Source organism: Centruroides vittatus, unplaced genomic scaffold (genome assembly GCF_030686945.1).
Source record: "Centruroides vittatus isolate TY-2023 unplaced genomic scaffold, ASM3068694v2 contig_878, whole genome shotgun sequence".
Classification (NCBI taxonomy): domain Eukaryota; kingdom Metazoa; phylum Arthropoda; class Arachnida; order Scorpiones; family Buthidae; genus Centruroides; species Centruroides vittatus.
Genome location: NW_027122570.1, coordinates 1129212 through 1156231, shown reverse-complemented (window position 1 = coordinate 1156231; position 27020 = coordinate 1129212). Strand labels below are relative to the sequence as shown.

At 31.3% G+C, this 27020-nt stretch overlaps 2 protein-coding genes across 2 annotated transcripts in view; one reads left to right on the top strand and one right to left on the bottom strand.

Annotated features, from left to right (window-relative positions):
- LOC136983203 (CD9 antigen-like) overlaps positions 1–8332 on the top strand; it is a 58618-nt gene extending 50286 nt beyond the window's left edge. Inside the window, exons 5-7 of the mRNA XM_067279890.1 lie at positions 4453–4650; positions 4940–5023; positions 7142–8332. Of these exons, the coding sequence (XP_067135991.1) occupies positions 4453–4650; positions 4940–5023; positions 7142–7216 (357 nt within the window). The 3' untranslated portion in view covers positions 7217–8332. The remainder of the gene's footprint in view (positions 1–4452; positions 4651–4939; positions 5024–7141) is intronic.
- Positions 8333–13909: 5577 nt separating this feature from the next.
- On the bottom strand, positions 13910–24977 carry LOC136983205 (thyroid transcription factor 1-associated protein 26-like). The gene is made up of 3 exons (XM_067279893.1): positions 24844–24977; positions 19092–19179; positions 13910–14202 (listed from the first exon to the last, which is right to left on the bottom strand). The coding sequence occupies exons 1-3, from the start codon at positions 24906–24908 to the stop codon at positions 14089–14091; spliced, it is 267 nt and encodes an 88-aa protein (XP_067135994.1). The 5' UTR covers positions 24909–24977; the 3' UTR covers positions 13910–14088.
- Between the last annotated feature and the right edge of the window lie 2043 nt (positions 24978–27020).

Genomic DNA, 27020 nt, shown 5'->3' with positions numbered 1-27020 from the left:
AAGCATTTAAGTTGAATAAAATCCAACATAGAAAGAGGATGAGCATTTTTTAATATTTTATTAAAGGCAACTTCTGGTATAAGAAATTTAACCCTAGATCACTAAACATTCATCTATTAGTCTACCAACTCATGCCACTTTTGCAAATTTGATGTGTTCCTTTATTGTATCCATCATGCCAAACACAGTACTTTCCCACGTGGACAAATAAGTCACCCAAGAGTGATAACCACAGAAGTACATTTGTTACATTCTTAAATTTATGTGAAATTGTTGTGTAACAATCATTTGATTGTTACACAACAATTTCACATAAATTTAAAATGTTTAGTGACAATGTGCTGAGATTCAAGGTATGTATTGTCTATTTTTGTGATTTCGTGGTTATTTCTAAACAGGCCAATTTAGTTTACTTTTTTGCTATAAATACAATACTAAGGCATAATTTATTTACACTTGAAATAGAATAATTGGCAATTGTTGTTTTTTTTGCATATTTTCTGTATTTTATGATTATTCATATGACCAGTACAGTCAACTTGTATTAATGAGTTGCTAGGGGAACAGTAGTTAGTTCACTTTTATCAACAATTTGTATTAACAATTTTCAGAGTCAAGGTCAAGGTTGTATAATTTATGAGGTTAAGGATTAATAGGTAATAGTGATGTAATGAATAGTATATTCAGCCTCAGCCGAATACCGAATATTCGGCTAGGAGCGTTGCCGAATGGCCGAATATTCGGCCAAACTATTCGGCTTGATTAACGCACGTACGAAAATTGGCACGCAAACTGCATTATGGCAAAGATCGTGCACCATGCTCTCTATTGGCCCGCTGTCACTATGATTTTTTCTTCCATTAGGTCTAAATTATTTAAATTAATTAATTAAATTATAATTATTAAAAGTTAATATGAGATGGAGCCTAACGTCTACCTAGTGCCAAATTGGTTTATAATTTATGTAATAGCCGTAAATAGCCCGCTATGATTCGGCAGTTGTTGGTATTTAGATGTAAGTTATAACTTATAAGTTATTTTATATGCAATCGATCATTTTAACTCTTTAATTAAACACTAAAATTTTGTTTTTAGTACATATTTGTAGACTGAATAGTACCCTAAGGATATACTTTAATGGTGACATAATATGGTCTAGTTTCTCCCCAGTTGTGGAACAGTTCAAATATATCATATAAATATTAAAATATACGCGAATACGAATATAACATAATTAACTAAACAATAACATTAATGCCCGATACATTCTAACCTACACGCCATCAATGCCATAAGATATTGGGCTAGATAAAGGTTATAATAATATTTAATTACGAAATAATTTAATACTAGAGTTAGATGCTATTTCTTATTAACTTTAATAATTATAGTTTAATGTTCAGCATTAATAAAAGTTACAAAAATGATTAATTTACTGTGTTTTTGTTATTTCTTACTCCTGTTTTTAGGTATTCCGTATTCGGCCGAATAGTGATTTAAATATTCGGTATTCAGCCGAATAGTGAAAAATAGGCCGAAGAGGCCGAATACCGGTTAGTAACCGAATATTCGTTACATCACTAATAGGTATTAGAAATCTCTAAATTATAATACCTTGAATTAATTCACTAAATAAAGTTAAATAAAATTTATGATCTAAATGATTTTCAAATCAAACAAAATGAGTAGGAGACTGCATTTGCTGTTTAAATATGGAGCAGTATATCAGAGTGGTTAACCAAAACAAAGCTAAAAGAAATTTGTGATATTTTTTCTTTTTTTCTGTTGAAGATTGTTTGTTTGAAAAAGTAAAAAATATTTTTTGGTGCCAAGAGTAAAAAAGGAGTCAAATTTGGTGCACTCCCCAATATGCAAACTATCATTTGTTTTCATGGGACTGCATCCATTTGAAGGGATGGGCATTCTTAAACTTTAACCCTTATTTTCTGAGTAAAGTAAATGGTCCACTAAAACAAGATGTTTGAATTTCTCTACAATTGGAGGTCAAACCCATATTTGCTTACTAGGACAAGAAAATCTATTCTATTTTTATTACTTGTACTTCTTTGCTTTTTGATGTGAATAATAATATAATTATTGGAAATAGTTAGTTATTTCTGGGGTTATGAAGACTATTTACATTTCCCATTGCATAATTTTGTGATCCAAATTTTGCAAAACCATTATTGGTACTCCAGCTTACAGCTCTAGGTTATGACGTGGTAATTCAGCTGGTGCCAAGGAATTTAAGAACTCCACTGGGTTTATTCAGCAGTGCATTTGTTTTCAAATGCCAACATTGCTCTCTTGTATATCCATCTGTGGTTTATATAGTAAATGTTATCAAATTAGTATCTAGATCTTCAGTGAATTTGCCATCACCAAGACACAAAAGTTGTTTAGGAAAATTTCTCTACAGATTTGTCTCCTAATAGATGAACCCTCATCTAAGGGGACAACTTTTTAACATGATGATGCCTTTAGGCAGGCATTAAGCTACTTGGCAGGTGTTGGTAAACAAACCAACAATCTATCAACAAACCAATAACAATTAGCATTTATTTATTATCTCTGCCAACAGATGGTACTACATGTAAAGACAGCAAGTTGTATGTAGAATCTGTATACTACCCCAACATTTTGGAGTAATATAGCTTAGTGTCAATTCCAGGATCTAAGTAGTAATCATACAAACTTTGGTCCAGATCTATTTCAGAATAAAGATTTGTATAAAGGACAAACCAACAAGAACTGATTTTTATATATATAGTTTTTCTATCTTGAGGAAACCGTGTTTTGTATTTTCTTTCTTTCTTTCGAAGACACAGTGTAGTGACGTAAACTTAAAAAACACTGGGCGAATTTTTCCTTATCGCGTAATGTAATAAAAGCGTTCCAACCGAATAAAAAGGATGAAAAATTCGCCCAGTGTTTTTTAAGTTTACGTCACTACATTGTGTCTTCGAAAGAAGAAAATATATAGTTTTTCATAAAATACTTAAGTGGAAAGGATTTGTATATACTTATTTATATTGACATTTCTCAAACTTCAGCTTTTTTTATAATGTTCTTTAAAATGATTTTTATACAATTATTGAAAACTTATGATTAAATTATTTTAATTGATAAAATTTTAAAATACAGTATTTCATATAGGGTTGTATACAAGTTGTATTTCATTAGCATTCATTTCATTAACTTAAAAATATAATCATTGACAAAAACAGTTATTCATCAAGGAGGAAACATTGGAATCATATTATATTTGCACTAATAATGTCATAACTATAAGACAATTTCCTGTAAAACAATGCTGCAATTTAAAGAAACCTTTAGTATCTTGTAGGATTACCTCTTGCCTGGGTATATGTGGCAATATGTACTGTATCCTATCTTGACAGCTTTGCCCACAGATGCCTCTTGCTCGTAGAAGGCAATCTGGAGTCCTACCTGGTCCCACAAATGCATGATGGTGACAAATCTGGAGACCAAGCAGGCTGAGGAAATGTGATAACATGACAAAGATATTTTTGGGGAACACTAGCGGTGAGCAGCCAAGCATTATCTTGCTGCAAACAGCCATTTAGTAAATGATTGTTTGCAGCCCTATCATGAAAGATAACACATGAGGGTACATAATTTCTTGAATATTCCTAAATGTAGCACTGTCAATATTCCTTTCTCCACTACTAGGTATGATTGACTGTCATATGAGATTGCTCTCCATACAAGCTGTATGGTGGGGACAGTCTGCCATTCAACAGTAAAGGTGAGATTCCAGTGGTCCTCTACACTAATATGGTGATTTATTCTCAAACAGAATCTGGATTTTTAGCTAAAGATAATACATTGCCATAGCAGCCCATGATTCTCTTTCATGGAATCACTGCAAATGAATGTTGTTGGAGCACTTTACTGGCAGTAACAACTATTGGGTTGCTAATGGCAAGGCTTACAGCTGTTGCTGTGCATGCAAATTTGCTTTTACTAGTTGCCCACCAATGGTATGGGAATAGACAAGGTTCTGTAGTGAGGCTTACACCTGTCCTTGGATAGATGAGACACCATTGCAGCTTTTCATGCTTGTCATGATCAGATAATCATCTCTCTTGGTAGTCTGTCTGGTACAGTACATCTGGAGTCCTTCTGCCATGTATGTGCAACCAAGTATTTGTGAGGGGGGCCACTGTCAACTGGGCAATGGTCAACTGGATTATCACCAACTAGATGCCAGATATCTGGGTAACAAAATAAGAAATCAATAATAGACAAAATTTATTTTCTTTATTAAAATTGTCATTCTTTCCTATTGATCTACTAGCTGGTAAATTTAAATAATATTTTTTAAGAAACAAGTTAAAAAAACAATTTTTGTAATTACTAAACATATTTATACATGTTACATACTTTATTTTGTTTTTAAAATTTTTAAAGTAACTCTATTCATTTTAGCTTCAATGTTGTGGAGCTAACAAGCCAGAAGACTGGGCTGAATCTAATTTCAACAAATGGAGAACTGATGTTTCACTGATTGATAAAATATCAAAAAAATTAGGGACATATGAAGTACCAGAATCTTGTTGCAAGAATCCAGAAACATGTGTGAAAATGCCACTAAATGGAGTTTTAGGAGATTCAGTTTACTCAAAGGTTTGTAGCTGTAGTTGATTGATTTTATGAATATAAAAATTATAAAATAAAATTTTATATTTTCATAACAATAAAACTATACAAACATAACCAAATGAGTAAAGGAAAACTTCTATAACAAATAAAATTATTGCTATATAAAATTTCACAAGGAAAAATAATTAATGATTGTAAATGAATTGATATTTTCATATTTTGTGATTATTATTTGAAGTTTTTACAGGATTAAAGTATACATATTTTGAGTATTATCATGTATTTATTTATTTGGAATATTTTTTCTTTATAGGGTTGTATTGATGCTATGGAAGATTTTATAAAAAATAACTTGAAGATTGTTGTTGGCATTGGAATTGGTTTGGGATCAATACAAGTGAGTCTTATTTAATTATCATCTCAGGAGCCTGACTTAATTTTATAATTCTATAAAAGGAAACATAATGTGATATTTTAATGACAAATTAAAGTGAAATTGAAAAATCCTTGCATGTTTATTACCATTTTTGTCGTATCACATGGTACTACTAGAGTTGTATCAGTACTGATACAACTCTAGTAGTACCATGATTCTGTAGTAGTACCAGTCTAGAATCATGATTCTGCCAAGATGATAGAGAATTCTTTAACATTTGAAACTTCTCCCAGCAGAATGACTGGTGAAAGTTGTGTGCTGCTTTAAATCTATCATAAAGCAACTATTCCTCACACATCCTAGCGCAGTGAACAGTATAGTATCGGTCTGGTATATGCATACCTTCCTCTTGAGTTTTGGACATGTTTTCTTCTCCAATATTTTAAAATCAGGTTTTATAATTAAAAGATTTTAGTAGAAAATTTTGCCCACTTTGCGATATTTGACCTTAATTTCAAGACATTGAACATGTCTAAATTGAAGATGATCACTGATGTATTTTAATTGACAATAGAATAAAGTGTTGCATGAATTTCTTGAACAAGTTTTTCTTAATTACATTACATCATGCTCCAATGTGTAATCTATGATTTTCAAACATTTTTTTTTTTAAAGTTTTCAATATCATCAGCATTGGTGTTGGTAACCTGCAAAAGGTGAAGGAATGAGTCACTTATATCACTATTGTTTTCCTGATTAGATTAGGTTGGTTTTCCTCTACATTAAAGGAAAAATGTAAAAAAAATGGTAACAGCTTTAGGTTTAATTTTCTTATAGAAGACAAATTGTATGGAGTTGGGACTATAGTTTTGCAAAGAAATTTTGTCTATGCCATATTGAAATTCCTGAAGAGAGAATTTGTTGGTGGCAAAAAGACTAAAACTGATAAATTGGATTATAATGGTTTTGAGTTTACACAATATGTTGTAAAATCTTTGACAACCAAATTTTATATATATAAAATTAGAGTTGCCACTACTACCACAACTTTTTTCAGTATTCCTTAGTTTTGTGACTTTTGGAGGATACTATTTTTATTATTTATGAACTATATTGTACTTATTTTCTTAACTTTTTAGAAATTTATTTATTTTATAGATAAAAATCTGATAAATGGCATCTATTTTCTTAGCTAATGACAATTTGGTATCTCTGTAAAATGATCAGTCTCTAGACGAGATATGGAGATATAGCACTATTACTAAATTTATTCCATTGTGAAATAAAAATGTATTGATTTGGTAAGCAAAGATCACTATCAGATATATTCAATTCTAAGATGATAGCAGAATGATCAGATTGAAATCATGTATGTGCAGGGTGTGTTAATTTTATCTTCATTGGAGAAGACTAGATCAAGAAAATTATTTTTCTGTGTAGTAAAGTTAATATGTTGATTAAGATTATGAAAATACTTTAATAGATGCTGTTAAGAAGGTAATGTTCAGCTTGGTAACATTGTTTTACCAAGTGACATATGTGGCAATTTCGACCATTCACATATTTCCATTTAAGATTGACTGTAGACAGATACTATTCCAGTTGGAGAAAAATAGAACTACTGTAAATGCATAATGGGGAGAATAAATAATTATAATAATTAATCGCAATTTTCGAACTTTTATGGCAACTATGGAGTCTTTATTAAAGTGCACAAATCTTGTGAATATAAAGTTAGAATGAATGAACAAAATGCTGTCACCTCTTTTGATTATCTCTTCAACCATTTCCATTTCTAAAATTGTATTCATAAATTATGCTGTGCAGGTCATGAGAATAAGGGCTTTCCTAGATTTCAGTAAAGATGTTAAATATACATATCATTTATAATAATTTGTTTTTCACAGATGAGTGTTTTGTAACATAATAAATAACATAATTTATGATATAAAATAAATAATTATTTAAATTATAAAATTAGAATAAGTTATAAAGTAGATTATATGACAGATATAAAATTTTATAAAACATTGAAATTCATGATGAATTATGAGTGGTAGAAACAGAATAATTATAATAGAATAGAATAATGATAATATAATAGAAATATTAATAATGAGGAATTATTTTTTTTATTAGATTCTTGGATTGATTTTCTCCATTGTTCTCTGCTGTGCCATAAAAAATGGTGAAGGTATGAGTTATCATGTCTAAAAAAATTTTTAACAGAAGGTGTTGCTGTTTGGATTTATTAAAAGCACGTCCATAAATAAAGCAATTTCCTGACAAGCCTAAGATTGTAACACTCATCTGGATAAAAATTATACTAGGAAAAAAAAATTGTTTATATTGAATTATTTAGAATTGGTTTTTGATGATAAGTATTTTCATATATTTAAAATTTTCTAATATACATGTATAAAGTGATATCAAATAAGTCAACTTGTTATTCATAACTTCATTTTTTCTGCATTGTATATGTGTATTACTCTGAAACATTATTATTATTTATATTATCTTTTTTTACTTGTCTTCCACTATCTTAATGAACATTTTATAATTTGATATTAAATTTTGCAAATCTGCTGCAGTGGTCAAGTACTTACTTTCATGTTTTTCTTTGATTTTATTTAGCAATATTTTATAAATTTATTGTTAACTGATGTTTGAATTTATTTAAATCTCAAAAATTCAGAGGTTTGTAACAAAATATGAATGTTTCTGTATATGCATTCCAAATGTTTTTTTTTTCACTTGATAACTTTTGTTCATTCTTCAAATATATATTTAATTAAAACTAATATGACTGACCACAAGCTTACACAAGTTCATTGTATAAACAGCTTCAATCAATAATCATTAATATGTAGTAAATTTTTTTGTACATTATAAACTTGTAACTTACCTTGTTAATCAGACAATATTAACTATAAAAAAAATATATATATATATATATATTATATATGATAAAAGAAATTGGCCATATAAACAACCCATTTTGCAGTTGGGTATATAATTGTACAAATGTACATGCAGTTGTTTTGTGAACTTGTTGCTACTGAAATGTTGTCATTAATCTGAACATAACTAACTAAATAGTACAAGAAATATTTGAATAGTCTACTTTGAAAATAACTGTAAAACTTTTTATATAAATCTTAAAAAATTTTTCTACTGACTTTGTTGTTTCTTTTTCAGATTTTGTAACAGATTTGTCAAATAGACATATATAATTTTAATCTTTATGCATAATCAGATTGAAGAAAAGCGATTTTTCTTCATTATATGAAAATTTATCTTTACTGTTGAGTAATAAAAATGTGTCTTTAATATGCTTCAGTTTTTATTTTGTAGTATTTTATACCACTTAATAAACACTTAAAATAAATGGTATAAAATACTAATTTCTTAACAGATATTTCTTAATTAGTATTTGTCAGAAACAAGCTTTAATAAAAAAAGAAAGAGAGAAATTGTTTCTGTAACAGTTTTGTATTTTAAGCATTCTTATTCGAATGAAAAGTTTTTGACAAGACAATGTCTTGTTTATAAAATCGTACTGCTGGCATGTGTTACCTGCTTAGAGGTATGAAGGAGTACATGTCAGGAATTGCAATTTGGCACAGAGTATTAGGTGCTCAAATCATTCGTGCATAAAAAAATCCAGACTTGAGGTAGTCAGGGGACCGAGAACAGAGTGAAAATAAAATACAAAATGGCGACCCTCTTCTACAAACAGGCAACTCACCCCACCGAAGTCAGGTGGGGAGAATACCACCCAGTCATTCTAGGAAGTGAACTCTGACCTTAGGGCTGAACAAGTAGTATTTTCTTTGTTAAATAAAATTTGTAATTTAATTTTTGTAAATCTGGGAATGCTTCAAATATGACGTTAAAACAGGGTTTTGTGTCGTTACAAGTGGGTTTTTAACATTATCTAGTATAGTAAAATCGTGGGACCGATAAAAATTTGACGTGTAGGGCAGAGGGCGTCACCGCGCGACCTTCGCCCGCTGACCTCACTTTGCTTCCGAACTCCGAGGAGAGAGAGCTTTTCACTTCACGTTAGTAGTTAACCTTTCGAGTCGACAGCCGTGCCGATCTTGGATTTGTATTATATCGACACTATTGTAAATATCGCTAGTCGATCCAAATAAAGTAAATTATTTGCCTGGTTCATTTCTCAGTTAATTTTTACTGGCAGAACACGTGGTCGAGGTCAACGTGGACATCACAGACAAGGTAGGACGTGCCACGTAGTACCTTTTCTTCGAAACTACTGAATTGTAAAAACGTTGACTTTTGAAATTGAAATTTTAAATTTAATTTTTTTGACAAAATCTTTAAGAAGTTTATTTACGACTGAAAAATTAAAAAACGTTAAAATGTGCACCGCCACAAGAGGAACAAGACAAAGTTTGCCATTTTTACATGGACTGGGATTGAACATCTGACTGCCCTTAAAGTCAAATAACTAAATAACGTGACGTGATACAGCATTTCTGATCACACTTTCCGTTTCAGCATGAAAAATACATTATAAAAAAATCACTGACGTATCTGTTCCGAAAATCATGTAGACTTGTGTAATTAATTAAAGAAAACGAACTGCCGAATTATTGGGCTATAAGCTTGATGTTTCTATAAAAGCAGCCGAGGTAGACAAATCAAGAATACCAGAGAGCAAAAGAACTACAATCTCGGAAATCAACTAGAAATATTCCAGGCTACAGGTGAAAAAACACATCATCTGTCTTCTCTTAAATGCATTAAAGACGATTCCACCCACATGAATTGAATCGGAAAGGGCATTCTTGGTAGCAGGCTTTTCATTAGTTAAATAAGAACTAGATCGAGTGATTAGAGTGTTGACCATCTTTGCTTTTTAAAATCTCACAAAATATTATTGTAAATTTTTATAATATTATGTTTTATTTAAAAACGAAAATTACTTTTTAAGTTAGAAGTTTGATCAAAGTTCATTTTTTTAATTTTCAACTCAATTCAAAGCATTTTGTTGTTGTCGCTGTATGCAGTTTCCAGCAAACTTTTAATAATTTTTTTCTATTTGTGAAAATTTCTACGTAATTCAAAGGTAATTTTTAATATAGCATTATTATGATTTTGGAGGTTGCAGAACGTATTAAATTACTTTAAAAATAAAAAATAAAAACAAAATATGAAATCAAATGATAGAATTAATTATTTTAAGATATAATTATATCCCGGGACAAGCAAATGACCGGGAAATGAGAAACACTAGTAACGACAGCTGTTAAAAATACCCAGAAACTTTTTCAACTTAACGTAATCTTTACTTATTAAGTATGACATCCGTGAAGTGTAGAAGCAACAAAACCTAAGAATGGAAGATTTGTAATAATGAATCAGATGAAAAAGAACTTATCACGAAGCATGAATGCGGTAAACAGCAGATCTGACGTTCGTGTTTAAGATGACAGTAAGGTTGCCAACCTTAGAGGGAAAATTATCGTACAACTCTTACGCCCTCTATCTGTAGAAATATTAACTAGGTTCCCCAATGTCAGAATTTAACAACAACAAAAAATTGTTTAGATCCCATTTTACAACGAAGTTTTTACGACTCCCCTTATATTAAGAAATAATATTCTATGCCTTAGTTCTCGACACCTCACTAAATGGAAACTACTATATAATAAAATGCATTAATGCAGTTTATATTTTGTACAAGTAGAAGCATAATGGCGTTTCGACAGAACGTTTATTTGTACAGATTTTCTTTGCACATCAATTTGATCTTTTATCAGTCGGCCTAAAAATATAGCAATTAAGTATGGAGGAGGTGCGCCTTATAATCCAGAATATACAATAGTAGCCAATCTAAGTAAAAACTTCCGAAAATTTAGCAGCTCTCTAGCGGAGAAAAAGACAAGTATCACATGAGGCGATACGTATACAAAAATGGTGATTGAGATTTGGATTTTTCAATAATTAACGGTTATTTTGAGAGTAAGGCGTATTTCGGAAGTTATTCTATCTCGTATGGTGCCTGAAATAATCGTACAAATATGACAATTACCGTATAGGTGGAAACTTGGTCGACGGGACGCAACGTTGCCATTCTGGTCCTTTTAAGAATAGATCGCGTCTTTATTTAATAAATTATAGTTATATTTAGTAGTATTTTTTCGATTTGGTTCAAAAATAATTTCTTTTTCAATTCGCTTTTGTTAAAAAAAAACTATGTTCCATCTGCAATGTTACCAATCGCAACATTGTTAGGGTCCTGACGGAAGTCGAGTTAGTGGTCCGAATGGAGATAATTAAACGATATTGAAGATCTTTTTCAGACCCGAATAGGCAGAATTAAAGGTCTCGTTTGAACAATGACGTTTTTTTTTCTGTAGAATTTAAAACAAAAGAGGAATTGTGTAGAAAAGACCAAAGTCGAGGGAAACGTGAGGAGTCGTATTTAGTCGCAAAGTTGACTTCTCCCGCGCCCTCCGACAGGTTTCGAATTGTCACCAGGTGATGAGAGACCAATCACAAGACGACTTTGGGGGAAAAACTTATAAAAACGCGTGATTCAAGGCGAGGTTCTTGGGTCGTTGTTCATCGCTCCTACACCTGTGTCCGTGTTGGATCTTTGTCTTCCTCGGTGCGACGTTCGCTCTCCTGGAATCGTTCTCCCGCTACAAGAATCATTCTTACTACCAGGACCATTCGTTCGCAGCTGAACAAGGTGCCCCGAGGCCGACAATCTCGATAACATCGAGGGACGGAGAAAACTGCCTAAAGAACTTTTGGACTTTTATTTGGTTTCTCTCGGCAAGAATTGTAACAACGGAGAATTAGCTCTTTTGTAAGAAAATTTTATTTTTTATTAAACGGTTAAAAGATGGAGGCCTGACTCAGTGAATACTTCTCCCACATACGGTTGTTGCGACCCCTCGACCCTCTTGATATTGACACCCCAGTCAGCAACCTCACAACGTTTATACCATAATTTGCAGATTCCATTAATGAATTTTGAGTGTACCATAATTGATAATTGTACTGTAGCATAATTTCGCCATTTTAGTACAAAATCCACAACAAAAATAATTGAAGCGCAGCGAGAAAGCTTCCTTTGTAGACTCAAATTGACAAATCACCGAAACACATCTTACGAAGTAATGACTCGACCTATTCGAACGAAATTTTTCGAATCTTCATGTTAAGTTGGTAAAAAATTTTTCATTGTAAAAACGTAAACAAACCCAATACTCCAAATATGGCGAAGCTCTTGCCAAATTTTTTAAATACCAATTTTCTCCCATTTTTCTGGAAAAATGGACCTCAACATGCATAACAATATACCTTACATAAAAATTTTTTCATAAAACAATAACGACAGTATATTAAGATTGGTATTCCCATTGTAAATATATAGAAAAAATACCAATTAAGTTCTATTTTGCTTTTAATGTAGTTTAAAATATTCCTGTATTTAATAAGTGACATGCATAAAATGCCCCTACTGCGTCGACCTTTGTTCTAAAACTTCTTTAACTTAAATAATAATGTTACCAGTCGCTTTAATTTAGTGTCCTTTAATGATCTAACTTGAGTTCACAAGCCATCCCTTCAGTTGGGAATGAAGTTCTAGTTTACATATACTTTACTTTTAAATTATACTCATGGAAGAAATCTAATTTAACATTTTTGAAAAATAAATCCATCCTTTACTGTGTAAACTGCCTAGAGTTTTGGACCAAAAGAACTCTGTACATACATACAATTGATACAAATGCAATTGGACATCAATATATTGTAGTAATTCAGAGGCAAGGTGAATTGGCAGATTATGTGAAAAATAAAAAGGTGGTTAATAAATACTGGTACAAACTTTCAAACCTTACCGATATAACGGAAAATTTGAAATTTAAAGACTTGGGAAGATTTATTTTAGATTTACTGGTATTATCACTCTCCAATGCTTGGTGCAAAGAGTTTTGTTTTCCAAAATTAACTTAATTAAAATGAACATTTGCAACAGACTTCAACAGAAACTTAATAGTTTACTATTAGCTTCCAAAAGTATTGATACCAATAAAGAATTTTTGAGTCATTTAATGAAAAACAATGCTAAATGCTGTCTGTTAGTTTTGTTGCTTAAAGGTGGAAGGACTGATGCTATTTCTTCTTTCCCTTTGTCAAAATCAGTAAGTCTAGGCTAATTACCCTTGTCCTCTCAATTTATTTCTTGTTTTTCTGTAAATAACATTGAATTGAATAAAAGTTATTTTGTAATTACACCAATATTTTTGATGTATTGTAGGTAATATTTTAATCTATCTCAGAGCATTATTATTTTTCATTGTTTTTAAACCAAACAAAATAAACCATTTTAATGACAAACACTTAGTCTATTTTAGTTTCTTTTGACCCATATATGGTTTATTTTGAAGAAACAGATAGTAACACTGCGTGCAACCCATCAATGCAATTTTCATTTTATTGCAAAGCATTTATAAATTCTATGTATCGTTTTTATGTTTTAATTTATTATTAAGACATTTGTTATTTTTACCTGTTATTTATTATATGTATTTGCTGTTTTAAAGTTAATCAAAATGGGTATTGAGCATTGAACACAAGATCTTGTTATTTATCAAACACCTGGAAAAAGCCAGGTGTTTGATAAATAACACAGTCTTGTGTTCAATGCTCAATATACAGTAAAACCACGGTTTCAAGAACATTTGAAATGGTTATTGTTTATGGTCTGGAAATGAATTAATTTACTTTCCATAATTTCTAATGGGAAAAATTTATTTGAAGTTCAAATAACCTTCTGGAATGAACTAATTTTGAAGTAAGAGTACTGTATATTTCAATGTTATCATTGTTTAAAATAGAATGACTCTTTCAGGAAACTTTGCCTTTTCTTCAATTTAACTATTAGTTTTTTTATTTTAAACATAATATATCAAATGATTCAATTTATCTTATATATTAAATAAATTTTTACAGTTTTCACTTTGAGACATTTATATAAAATTTACATTATTCAGTTTCCATTTGTTTTTTAATTTTATCTAATAAATGCTCAATTTGATACCTCATAATTGGCTGGCCTTTTTTTGTTTTTTTACATAAATTTTTATATCTTCAACTTTCTTTTTTTTATATTGTAAAATTGCATTAGCACTTTCCTGTCTTCTTTCTTGTATTTTCTGAAAAAAATTTAAAATAATTTGATTTTAAATTTTTAGTATATAATTATGTTTAAATCAAAAAATAAATTGACTATTAATATTTTTATATAAAGAAGTAGAGCTTAAAGTTTCAGTACTAAATTTTAATAAAACTTCAAAAATTAATACTGAAATATTAAAATCAACCTAACACGATATAAAAGATAATTTCTCAGGAGATAATACAATAAGCACTTACAATAAAAATTGTAACATTTTTAAACCAATAATAAACTTTTTACAGAACTAAATTACATATTGTTTTAAAATAATTTTAAGTATAAATAATTATTTTATTATGGAATATGTTGGTTCATTTCATTCCCAACTTTAATAAGCATTTCATCAAAGTATTTCATTGTTTTGTAATTTTATTGAAAATTTTCTTGCAATTAACCCCATTCATTCATTAAAAAAATGGGTTTAATGCCATCTTTGGCATTAACCACATATCCCAAGAAGGACAATTCTGACACACCCAGGATGCCCTTTTCCAAGTTGATGCAAACTCTATAGCCAGAACAAGCAGTAGAAGAGATGTTTGAGATCAGCTTGATGATGTTCCTCTGAAGGTCTGGCTATAAGTATGTCATCGAGTCTGGCACTCTTAACACTTCATCAATGAATCGCTGAAAAGTTTGGGCAGTATTGGCTAGCCCAAAAGACACAAACAAGAATTCAAATAAGCTGAAACCAATTGTAGCAGTTATTTTACATAACTGAGGAAAGCTGACTAATAAACTTCATTTTATTACCACTATGCTTTATTTACACAAAAGGAGTTTTAAAAGGCAGAGAGAATATCAACTTTTATGCCTTTGTGTCCTTAACTTATGTATTTATGTTTAAATTGTCAACTAGGACTCAATTTATTAAGTCCTAGTTGATAATTTAAGCATAAATGCAGAGAGAATATATTTTTGCAAACCAAGTGATTGACTTCTTACCATATCTATCTCCAAACCTTTCCCTCTCTCTCCCTGTAGCTTTTTTCTTAACTCTTTAAACACAAAATTGGCCTTATCTGTTCAAAATGAAATCAGCCAATGGAGAAGGGAGAGCTAACAAGATGCAGATGTACAGTACATGTTTAATGGTGGCTGCCACAACACTTTTATACTTTATATTTGAGTAATTCTAAAATTTACAGATAGAAATTCAAAATTTGAGTAAATATTAAATTAAAAGTTACATAAAAGATTGAAAATGTGTTTGGGACACACATTTTTTTTATCAATTTTTAATATTCTTCATTCTTTTTCTTCTCAAACTGATTAAAAACCTGTACTTTATTTTATAACATTTTACAGATAAAACAAGGCTTTGTAAAACAATTTAAGTTGCATTAGAGTTATACAATATTTTAAACCATATCACAAGAACATGCAATTTCTCTTTCATTCTTTCAAAATATGAACACTTATGAGAAAATAACAATAGAAAATAAACTAGACAAATCCTTTTCTCTTTTCAATTCTCAGGAAGTATGAACCAACCTTAAAGCATTATAACACTCATACACCATTGTTGTCTTTATTTCACACATGTATGCATAAGATTTCATGGAACAATTTATAACTTGAGATAATATTTGGATTTACTAATATAATCCAGAGAGGAAAGTTCAGTCTAAATAATGACTGCCTGCTATAATGAACTGCTAGCCCGATAATTCGGCAGTTGTTGGTCTTTATATATAACGGGTTAGTTGTTGTTTATTTATATCTAAATAATGACTCCAAAAAAATAGCTAAACTTTACTGGTTTACATATTACCTTCTGAACATATTTTAGTTTTTATAGGATTTTTAATGAATAATTTTATTGGATTTCTTTGAGAGATAAAAGACAATAGCAGGATTTTACATGAACATATTCCAAAGAAACTAAAATTCAAACTTTTTGAAAAGGCATGGAAAATTACATATCTTTTCTTCCATGATAATGCACCTGCACATTCTTCCAACATTTCATGAGATGCATTATGAGAATTTCAAGAGGACATCATTCCTTATCTATCTTATAGTCCCAATCTAGCACCTTTCTGGACTTTTTGCTTTTTCTAATTTTAGAATTAAAACAACTATATAAACATTTTGAATAAGTAAGTGATGTTAAAATCACAGGTTTTAATTGGTTTAATTCAAAAGCCTCAACCTATTATATAAATGGTGTAAAACACTGAAAACATTACTTAAAGAACTATATAGAAATATATAATCATTTCTCAATAGAAATGCTAATCTATTTACACATTTTTTAACATTTATCTTTTCAATTCACTTTTAATGTGTATGTATATTTGAAAATATGTGTATATAGATTATATTCTGACAGTAATAAAAATTATTTGGAAAAACTAAAATAACCATGATAGAACCATTTGGTTTTCATTTCATGATATGTCTATCTACACTTTTTCCACTAATATGTTGTTTACAAAATCTTCTTTCTGTTAACACAGTTTTGACATTTTAAACTCTTTGCATGTAACTTTTTGAATCTAACAACTAACAGAGATTTGAAAATCCCGAAAATAGCTTAATATGTATAAATATTCTGACTCCTTTAATTTTCAAAAATATACACATTAATCTTCTTGGTAAAGTCACTGTAGATATCTTAGTTCTGTGAATTTGTTTTTATTTATTTAATGACTGCTTTCAAAAATATTTAATAAATGCTAGTTTCTAAATCTAATGAACTCTTCTTGATGTTTCACATTACTCCTGAAAATATGAGATTATAATGGTAGGATATGCAAAATTCTGTGTATGTCAAATTATCTGAAAAATTTTTTTAAAAATATCACTGTTTGCATAAATCATAAGACATTTATATATTTAAAAAATAATAATTTTAAGTTGTATTTCATTTATGTGTCTACCAATATTAGTCTAGACCAGGAATGGGCAACCCGCGACCCGCGTCGCATAAAATATTAATAAATATATCAATTTTCCAGCTTAAGGAAGTATATAGCAAAAATTCAAATGTTATTTTCTACAACTCATGTATGTAAATAGTTTTTCCATAATAAATTTAGTAAGAATTAAAACAAGAAACCAACTAACAGACACATCAAAACTAATTTAAAACTACCAGTGACTAATATTTAACCAAATATTTCCAATATATTATGTTTACATCAGTTCCAGAAGCTAAATTAATATATACCTATGCTAATTTATAATTATATATGAATGAATAATTGTGATTTATGGCATTTTTTTCTCTTTTCTCTTGTATGTGGCCCGCATCAGTTCAAAAGTTTTGAAATGCAGCCCTTACATAGAAAAAGATTGCCCATCCCTGATCTAGACTTATAGGTATAATATATCTACTGGTTTTAAAGTTCTACATAAAATACAAGACTATATAGATGACAATTTATGTAAAGTCAAACTGAAATTGATACAGAATCAGTTAACCATTTACTAGATTATTATTTCTGTTTATATCTTCTAGCTGAATAAACAACAAACCTTTTTCAATTCCATGTAAAATTTTTGAAAATTTCAGAATTTTCTTCATACATATGTAGCTTTTCAAATTTTTCTTATTGCAATATTGCATGTATGTTTTAAGATGTTTTGAAATAATATAATTTAAATATGAATTTGACTCTAATGAAGCATTTTGTTGTATGGAATTGTTCATTCGTAGATGTTTGAAAATATTGTGGAAACCATTTGAGTAATAAGATAACTTAAACAGCCATAAGTTAGATACATATACTGTACTTTCAGTTATATTTTTAATAAATGCCACAATTGAATTAAAAAGGTAAAATGGCTACAGATGATAAAAGGAGTATCATCTTCAGTTATCACATGCAAACAATATAAAATTTGTGAAAATATATTGAATAACAATTTTTTTCATAATTATAATATATGCCAAGCTTTACAAATGAATTTTGCTAAGATATCCTATTACATAGCTGTTCTCAATATTTTGTTTTTTAAATCTCAAACAGCACAGATAGCCCTGGTAAAACAAGTACAGTGGAACTCAGGTTAATGAACGCCGTTGGTTAACGACCAAAACAGTTAATAAACTTTTATTTTTCAAAAATTTTGTCTCGGATAACAGACAAAACCGTTACATTCATTATCTGAATTTATTGTGTCAAATTTTAGTTGCTGTTAGGCATGCGCGAGTTAAGCATTGTTTTTCCGAGTGTTTGTGCTAAACTTCTTTTTTCAGTTTCATGATTTATATATTTAATCAATATGGCATCAAAGAAAGAGAAAAGTGATAGTGGCAATAGAAAACGACAATGACCTATCGCATTTGAGAAAAATTTTGATTAAAAGAGTAAGACAATCAACTTTAGATCAATTTCTTGTTCCTTACCAAAAGAGACCTCGACTCGAAGAAGTCGAGGTCTCTTTTGGTAAGGAACAAGAAATGCACTCCCAATGAAGTGCTACCCGTTATTTTTTTGGAGGGGGGTTCCCCTTCATTAAGCTCTGTATATCTCTACTCCTCTGCCACCAACTGCAACAAACTGCTATTTTATTAAATAAAGTTTACATGTTTACTGCTGTAATGATAGATATTACATTTTCCAACATTTTCATCAAAGAAAACTTACTGTATTTTATAAATAAAATCACAAAAATTTCGGAGGCGAGAACAGATAAATTGCATTTGCATTAATTTCTATGGGAAAAATTGCTTCAGTTAACAAACAGAGTCACGGATCAGATTAAGTTTGTTAACTGGGGTTTGTAGCTAGCCACTGTGGATAGCCACTTGATCAGTAACACAGAACCAATTAAATGTGAATTTAATTTCAATAAAGCATTTTTTGTGATTTATATTTTAATATTGATATTAATATATGAACTCATTTCAAATACCTTTTTCTCTTGTTCTTTTTTCTCTTTTTTTGTCTGATAATCTTCTATTGCTCGTTTAATTGCTGATTTCTTCATCCTTTTGTCTTTACTTAAAATAAATATAATTCCCAGATTTAATATTTTTAAATAATGAAATAGAAATTTAAAAAATTAACAAAATTGTTTTATACAAACAAATGCATAATTATTATTTACATAAAACTTATATTTTAACTTTTCTTATTAACAGAGCTTACCCTTTTTAAATTTAACATGTCTTTCAATATTTCAAGTTACCAATAAGTGCTGAAAATATATGCACTCAAACTAATTTTGAACACACACATTATTATTAATCAGTGGCGTGCCGTGACATTTGACGATAGGGAAGCTGTGTTTCTGTAAGAAGCCGACTTTCAGGGGCAATCAATTAATTGCGCGTCAGGGCCCGTTCGTATTCGTTTGTTCGATAAGCCAGTAAAAACCGTATACTTCTTTAAGTGTATTTTTAATAGATTATCTGATGTACTTAATAAATAAGAAAGTTCAATATAATTACCTCCGTTATTAGATTCAATAAATTCCCTATGCCCTCTAAATGCCAATTCTGGCTTTGAGAAAAAACATATAACATCTATTAATTTAGATATATCTATTAATCGTAATTATCTTGTTATAATTTTCAATATTTATTTTATATTGTCTACCAATGTTAAATTCTATTCCTCTTTGATTTCCAAATTGCTTCAATTTTACGAAAGAATCATCATTCGTCATAAATTTTATCGTCAAAATGTCAAAATTTTTTGTTGACATATTTATATTTAATTTAGGCATTGGTCTTTCTCTTTTAATAATGTTTTCTTTTTCATTATATGGTCTCGAGCCAAAACTTTTTTTAAATAAATTTTTGAATCACTAGCCACGATATAAGGGCTAAAATTAAAATTATCAGAAAAACTTACTTAGTAAAACAAAATGTGTGACGAATATACATAGGCCCTACCTAGTACAAAAAATTCTTCAATTGTAGGAATATACTTTTAAAGAAACTTATAATTAAATATAACTTTGTGAAGAAATGTACATAAAAATAACAAAATATTCTTTACTTTTTAAATCTTAAAACAATCCACTTACAAGTTAGTGAAATAGCTCCCTACAAGTGGCTAATGAATGGAATCAGAGACGGTCCAGGTAGGTGTGTCCGTGCCAAATCCCGAGGGTGCCGATACCGGTCAATGTCAAATGCCTCTTTTGTCGCGTCACTAGTATATATCAAAGGATGCGACGGGGTTGTTGTAGATTTTAAACGTTTCTCACCATAGCTGTAAAAATCTAAATATGTTAAACTTAACAGATTGTCTGTCGTTCATTTTCTAACTAATTCGTTTTAGGACCAAGTGTTCGCGGAAATTTCCAAAATTTACAACTTTTCGGTCACTCTCATTGAACTGAAAAAATTTGTCTTTATTACATCTAATATTATGAAGAGATCAGACCCCACTGTACTCGGCAAGAGATTGGTTCGATTAAGCTTCTGTTTAAGTAAAATTTCTGCTCTTTCATCAGGATTTTATTTCTGCTTCTAATTCCCTAATCGTTTAATTATTTAACTACTTCTTAAGTAGAAATAAGTCGAAACCGGTTACTTTGTACTCGAATATCTGTAGTCTTGGGAAAGAAGTGGAAAGAAATTTTTATGACAACCGATACATATATCGTAAATTTAAGGAAAATAAATTCTAGAGCTTTTTTTGTACCATTGTCTCATTCATTAAATTTGGTTGTAAATGATGCAGCCAAAGTAACAGTTAATTTTTTATCACTGTACTAGAATTGTACATGTTTTTTCTGCATCCCCTTACAGATGGGACATACTAAATCGTAATATCACCGGTTTAACATTGAAATCCGTAAGTAATATAAGATGGGAGAGCAGAATAAACGCGGAATAAATGTATCAAATATTTTAATGGATTTTTTTAAAACTCCTGTCAACTATACAGAACTATCATAAAAAAACATGCCAGTAAATTCCTATCGGTTGGGTTAAGTTATAAATCTAGTCTACGGTGGGCAACCTTTTTTATAACGTGGGCCAGAATAAATTTTACGTTTTTTTCCGCAGGCCGTAGTAATTAATTGACGCTTTCTTGTGACTTGTAATTTTTTTAGTCTGCAAATATGAAATAAATAAATAAAAAGTTAATTACTACATTTATTTCTCTTATCGTTTTCGAAAATTACAAGGAATTGGAAAAATAACTATTAATTAGTTATTTTTTTCAATTTAATAATCTATTAAAAATCTCGCAGGCCGGATAGAAACTTTTCGCCAGCCGTAGCTGGCCCGCGGGCCGAGGGTTGTCCGCCGTTGATCTAGTCTGCTCATGATTCACATAATCGGGCGAGGGTGGCCGAATATCTAGCAGGCGGCTAACAGCCCACAACCGCTCCGGGTTATAAAGTAGGACTCTTTATGTGTGTGTCGCTTCTACCAGCTAAACCGGGTGAGGTTGGTGCTCTGTAAACCGCATGTGACTATGCCTATATAATCTGGCTGATTGGAAACTGACCCGGTTTCGACACTCCTTCCGCCACCGAATCATTCGAATATACAATAGCAATCTTATTGTTTTTTTCACGTGTAGTATAGAAATTTGTAAAAGATACATAATGCAGTTATAATAAAATATTACTTTTAATTAATGCAAAGTAGGTTAAAATATGAAAATTTATATTTTATAAAATACAAGGGAAGGTCATTGGAAGGTGGAATCGGCGCTTCCATCGCTTCCAATGACGGCACGCCACTGTTATTAATATACACAAATTTTCTTTTTACATGATTTGTTTAGATGTAACATGTTTCAATAAATTTATCTTTTTAAAAGTTTCCACTTGATTACACAAATGTGTTTTTTCACTTTATTTTCTAATTTCCTTCCTGTTTTGCCTATATAAATTATGTTATGTGTTAATTTATGTGTGTTATTTGTATGTATGCATTAATTTATAAATCACATTTTTTGTATTTAATATTTCCATATAATTGTGTGAAATTTTAATTTAGTTTTTTGAATTAAATTTTTTATTTTATTATTAAGATATGGTATTAGTGTTAAGTTACAATCTTTATTTAAGTTTATAAAATACAAAAAATTCCTAAAATATATAGAAAAAAGTTTTATTAGTGTATTAGTTGGCAGTTATTTTTTAACAGTCTTGGCTTAAATGTCAACAGAAAATGTAAGTAAAGTTAATATAACTTATTTAATATTGTGAGGACCGAATTAAGCCGGCCAGTCCGATTTTAACATTTTATAAATGAAAATTATCAAAATTTAAAATTTTATTGTTCAAACCCCTCGAGAGAGAACGATCAAGATCAGAGATAGCAATCAAGATTCGGAGGATGTACAGCCTTCCGCCGTCAAACAAGCTTCCCTCCTCTCCGGATCCGACTTCTGAGTCACAGAGCCCGAATCATCACCCTCCGCTGCGATTGGTGATCGCAGCGGACGAGATCGGGATTATATAAGGGGGAAGATATCTGAGAACGGGGTGGCTGAACACAGGACGACGACAAACGTCCCGTCAAAACCGAGTCGAAAGCAACGGCCAATCCGAAGACGCCGACGCCGACGCCGCTGAAGACGAGCCTGACCACCCCTCTGCACACCGCCCGAGCCCACCGCCAGCACCAAAGAACAACCGGCGATCGCTATCGATACATCGACGAGGTATGATTTCCCCAACCATTGTGAACTCTCTCTCTCACACGATTAGGGACGGGATGCGTAGCTTCCTTGTATTAGGTTCTTTATCTAAATAAATCGTTATCTGTGTTATCCTGTTATTACGGATATTGCCTTGTCTTATCGACGACCCCACACACTCCCTCCACTCGACCTGACAATTCATTAACCTATCCCGACGAGTCGGGATATCGTGAAAAATTTAGCCATCCTTGACAGTGAGGTGGATCTTGCCGACCTGAACGCCGACAAGAAGGAGGTACGACTCCTGTCCTACCTCCCGGCGTTTCCCACAATATTTTATAGAATTATGTTTGATATAAATCATTCTTTTATTAGAAAATAGAAAGAGAGAAAAAATAATACTACTGTCAATCATAATGTATGAAAAACACTTTATTATAAATTATATTGAACGTAATGTTAAATGGAAACTTCTTAAGAAATTGTAAGTAGGAAGAATATATTTTTACTTTATAAAGTTATAATAAATCTTAAATTAATTTTACATCAATAAAATTAAAGGGACTGAAAAGGTGCAGACATGCCCAAAATGCACATCCCTATGTAAAAAAAGCTTTTGTTGAGTGTAGCTTCTGGGAAAAAGTACTATTATTACGTAAATTTCATTGAATAATACAAGGAAATGAGTAGAAAAAGACTTCTTCATTCTCTTTTATCATCAACTACCCACCGTATCAGTGGCTGCATATTGGTTGCATTCAGTACTCTCAACAGTTTTAACTGAGCAAAAATAAAGTAGCAATAGCTGTTACTTAATGGCAATGAATCTTCTGAATGATGAATTACAAGTTCATGTGAGAATCACGGCACTACAGTAGCTTCTGCTTCTTTCCAAAAACTTAAAACATTTAATGAAGTAAATTATAATGATTTTAAAGTTTATTTTGCAGATATCTGTTTTTAGTTGATAATAACTGTTTTTGAATGGATTAATATTGTAATGTATGCCTTCATATATATAAATAATATATATGTTACCAGCAAAACCCGATTTTACACCAAACTAGTTTGGCGTAAGCGTGTCAGGCCAAACTAGTTCAGAATTATTATTCAAGTATATTAATGGTTAATTTAAGTTCATCATAAAACACAAATAAGTTTTAAAAAATATTTACTTAACGATTATCCGCAACAATTAATACGTCAGTGGTACAATTGTTACACCATCAATAGATATAATGTAAAAAGGGAAAAAATTAATAATTTATACATTAAAATTCCATATATTAAAAATTTTTTTGAAAAATATAAAAATAACTTTAAAAATTTTTCTGTCAACTTAGTAGGTGAACAGAGAAATAGATTGAGTAAAAGCATTTATGTGGTGAATTTTCCAACGACTATCATTAGAATAGGGCTTGCTGGCCATTAAACGCGCGACAGGCTTAGCGGAGAGAGCGGCACGAGTCCCGACGGCGTTCCCCGGAAGTGGCGGTGGAGAGGTAGCACCCTCGTGTTTAGGGGGTTTTTAGGAGTCTCTAGTTAGTTGTAACAAAAAACGTTCGAAACAGAAATTTTAGTTGTACTTCCGAAAATTTTCACTTTTAAATTTTACCCCATTTTTGAGGGTCTCAAAAAGTTCACATATAGTCATTTTGGGGGGGCCTATATCTCGCGAAGGCGAGCTCGTAGACCCATGGTTCATTAGACTTTTTTTGTTCCTATCAGTATGCTCTACAGCTCTGTTAAAGTCCCAACCGCGTCATTCGGACCTAGAATTGTACCCCAATTTCACTGATTCTGAAATGTGTCTCCAGTCAGATTGTAAATGTTATGGTCATTCTAGCTTAAGAATGCCTAATTTTGAAGTACCGAATCTCAATGTAAAGTATATTAACAAGATGAAAATGAGTTTTGTCTTAAATTCTGTCGAACATCACTTTCTGAATGTGTACCTCGATTTATAACTACCCACAAATATTCAATTACAATATTTGGATCTGTCCGATCAGAATTTCAATTTGGTTTTGTTATAAACATTTACTTACTTGTTATTTCTTGGCTTTTGATCATTTTTTACCGTATATTTCTGATTTTTATTGAATTTAGGCATATTTTTTAAAATCTTGAACACGAATATCAGTGATCAAATGAATACATGTCACGTGAAAGTGTTGCCAGTTAAAATTTACATCTCAAAAAAAATTCAAAAATTTGTTTTTGTGACTAAATATTTTTGCTGTATATTTTTGTCGTGTACAGAATAAAAATATTTTAATGATTTTGAAAATAATGATGGTTTTTATTTATTTTTTATTATTAATAAATTTTTATTATTATTAAATTTATAAATTTAAACTTTATTTACAGTACTTTTTATATTTTTCAATTTCAGTTCATTCAGTTCATAATTTTCTTCTGCTATATTTTCCCAGAGTAAGAATTACAGTGAATGCTTTCACGAGACTCGACTCTCAATAGACTGCATAGAAATGTTTGCTAATAGATTACAGCCATGTTGTCGCGACGGCCGAGCGGTAAGGTGGCAGCCTCAGGATAGAATCCGGACGGATCGAAGAATCCCTAGGAATTTTTCGGTGGGTAATCCCGTCCGGATATGTCGGGCTCCGTCCCTCACCACCCGGCCGCCCTATTGTGGGCCTGACCGAATCCATAATGGGCTTGCTGAAAGAGGCGCTTTTAGTGACTACACGGCGGAAAGAGCTTTAAAAAAGGTTTTCAATATTAAGATCACTAAATTTGAGGAAACTGGACATTTGAGAGTTTACTTCGCTCAAACCAGTTGTTTAGTTTAGTTATGGCAACGCAACACTTGGACGCTCTGCCTATGGGGGGTGCTTTCCGGAAAGTTTTTCTAAGGAAAAATGGCCCCTATTTAGGCGTACAGACGTGGAGAAAATCTGGAAAACTTCACGTGGCCAGCCAGTCCGAGCGAGGCGTGAACCCACGACCGAACTCCCAGTGTTCAGGGTACGGAAACCGCTTTGCCATTGGTGGGCCGTAAAACCAGTTGTTACAACGAATATTGTTACAGGCTCCAGTAGTGCATGTGCAGTGTCATGGCAGTTCAGTGTATTCCATAGCACAGTACGGAAGGTACCGAAAAAGTCGGATTGTTATTTGCGTAAGATCGGCCATAACCGGAAGTTTCTTATTGATTAGAGGAAAGCCCGACTGACCTTCGCATCAATCCTCCTTGCCAGAATAGAAGTGGATGCATTGTAGCCACGGAAATCCCGTTGAATAACGCGGCATATTTTCACGGTGAAACAAATCACTTGTTTTTGTTTTGTTTTTATTAAGTTATGGCAACGCAACACTTTGGCAATCTGCCTAATACTTGGGTCCCTATTCAGGCGTTACAGACGTAAACCCGGAAAACTCCAAATGGCCAGCCCATCCTGGCAAGGCGCGAACCCACAACCGAACTTCCAGTGTTCAGGAAACGGAAGAGCTTGGCCACTGGTGGACCAGAACACTTGTAAATGTCGCATTTGAGTCACGAAATACCCTCGTGTTTTCCAAAAAACTATACCGCATTGCCTAAACATGGTCGGAATGGCTTGACAGCTACCTTTAACTTTGGATCATTCTGGCCGCGTTTCTTCATGTAGCGAGAGTGTAGCGAAATGACGTCACGAGCAGTGTTGGCCAATTAGAAACCAGTTTCAGTGTGTTTGCTGTAAAGCATAAAGAAACGCGGCCTCTTTGGAGAAGCTAGTCCTAGTGCTCTGGTGTCCAGAGATACCGAGAGATGCTCGGACTTGTCGTACTGCGATTTCAATATCAGTAATGCCTCGAGTCGACCACTTTTTGTGAAAGCTATATATTGGACGCTGCATATGACAGTTATTGAGATGATATTTCATTAGAGTGATTAGTCACGCGTTTCTACTGCTTGTCTATCTCGTTCTCCGGATGTTGTGAGGACAGTTAAAAAGTGTTTATCAAATACAGATTACAAACTTGGCAACACGAAAAACAATATATTATACATTTAATTAAAAAGTTTTTAGCCGGGAGATAAGTATGAATTTTTAAGTAAAAAAAAAATATACTTATGTCCCAGCTAAACACATTTTTATTAATGTGGTTTCCAGTCCCAATGTATGAAACCTTAAGACTATGAACAGTGTGTTCGACGGCGACCATAAATAATGTTCCGTGATGCTTCTCATACACAGTATATTAAACTTTAAAAAAT

Coding starts and splice junctions, on each gene's coding strand:
- LOC136983205 (XM_067279893.1), bottom strand. CDS start 24,908: ATGCCTAAATTCAATAAAAATCAGAAATATACGGTAAAAAATGATCAA. Junction 19,180..24,843: donor CAAAAGCCAAGAAATAACAA/GTAAGTAAATGT, acceptor ATTTATTTTAAG/TAAAGACAAAAGGATGAAGA. Junction 14,203..19,091: donor AAAAAGAACAAGAGAAAAAG/GTATTTGAAATG, acceptor AATTTTTTTCAG/AAAATACAAGAAAGAAGACA.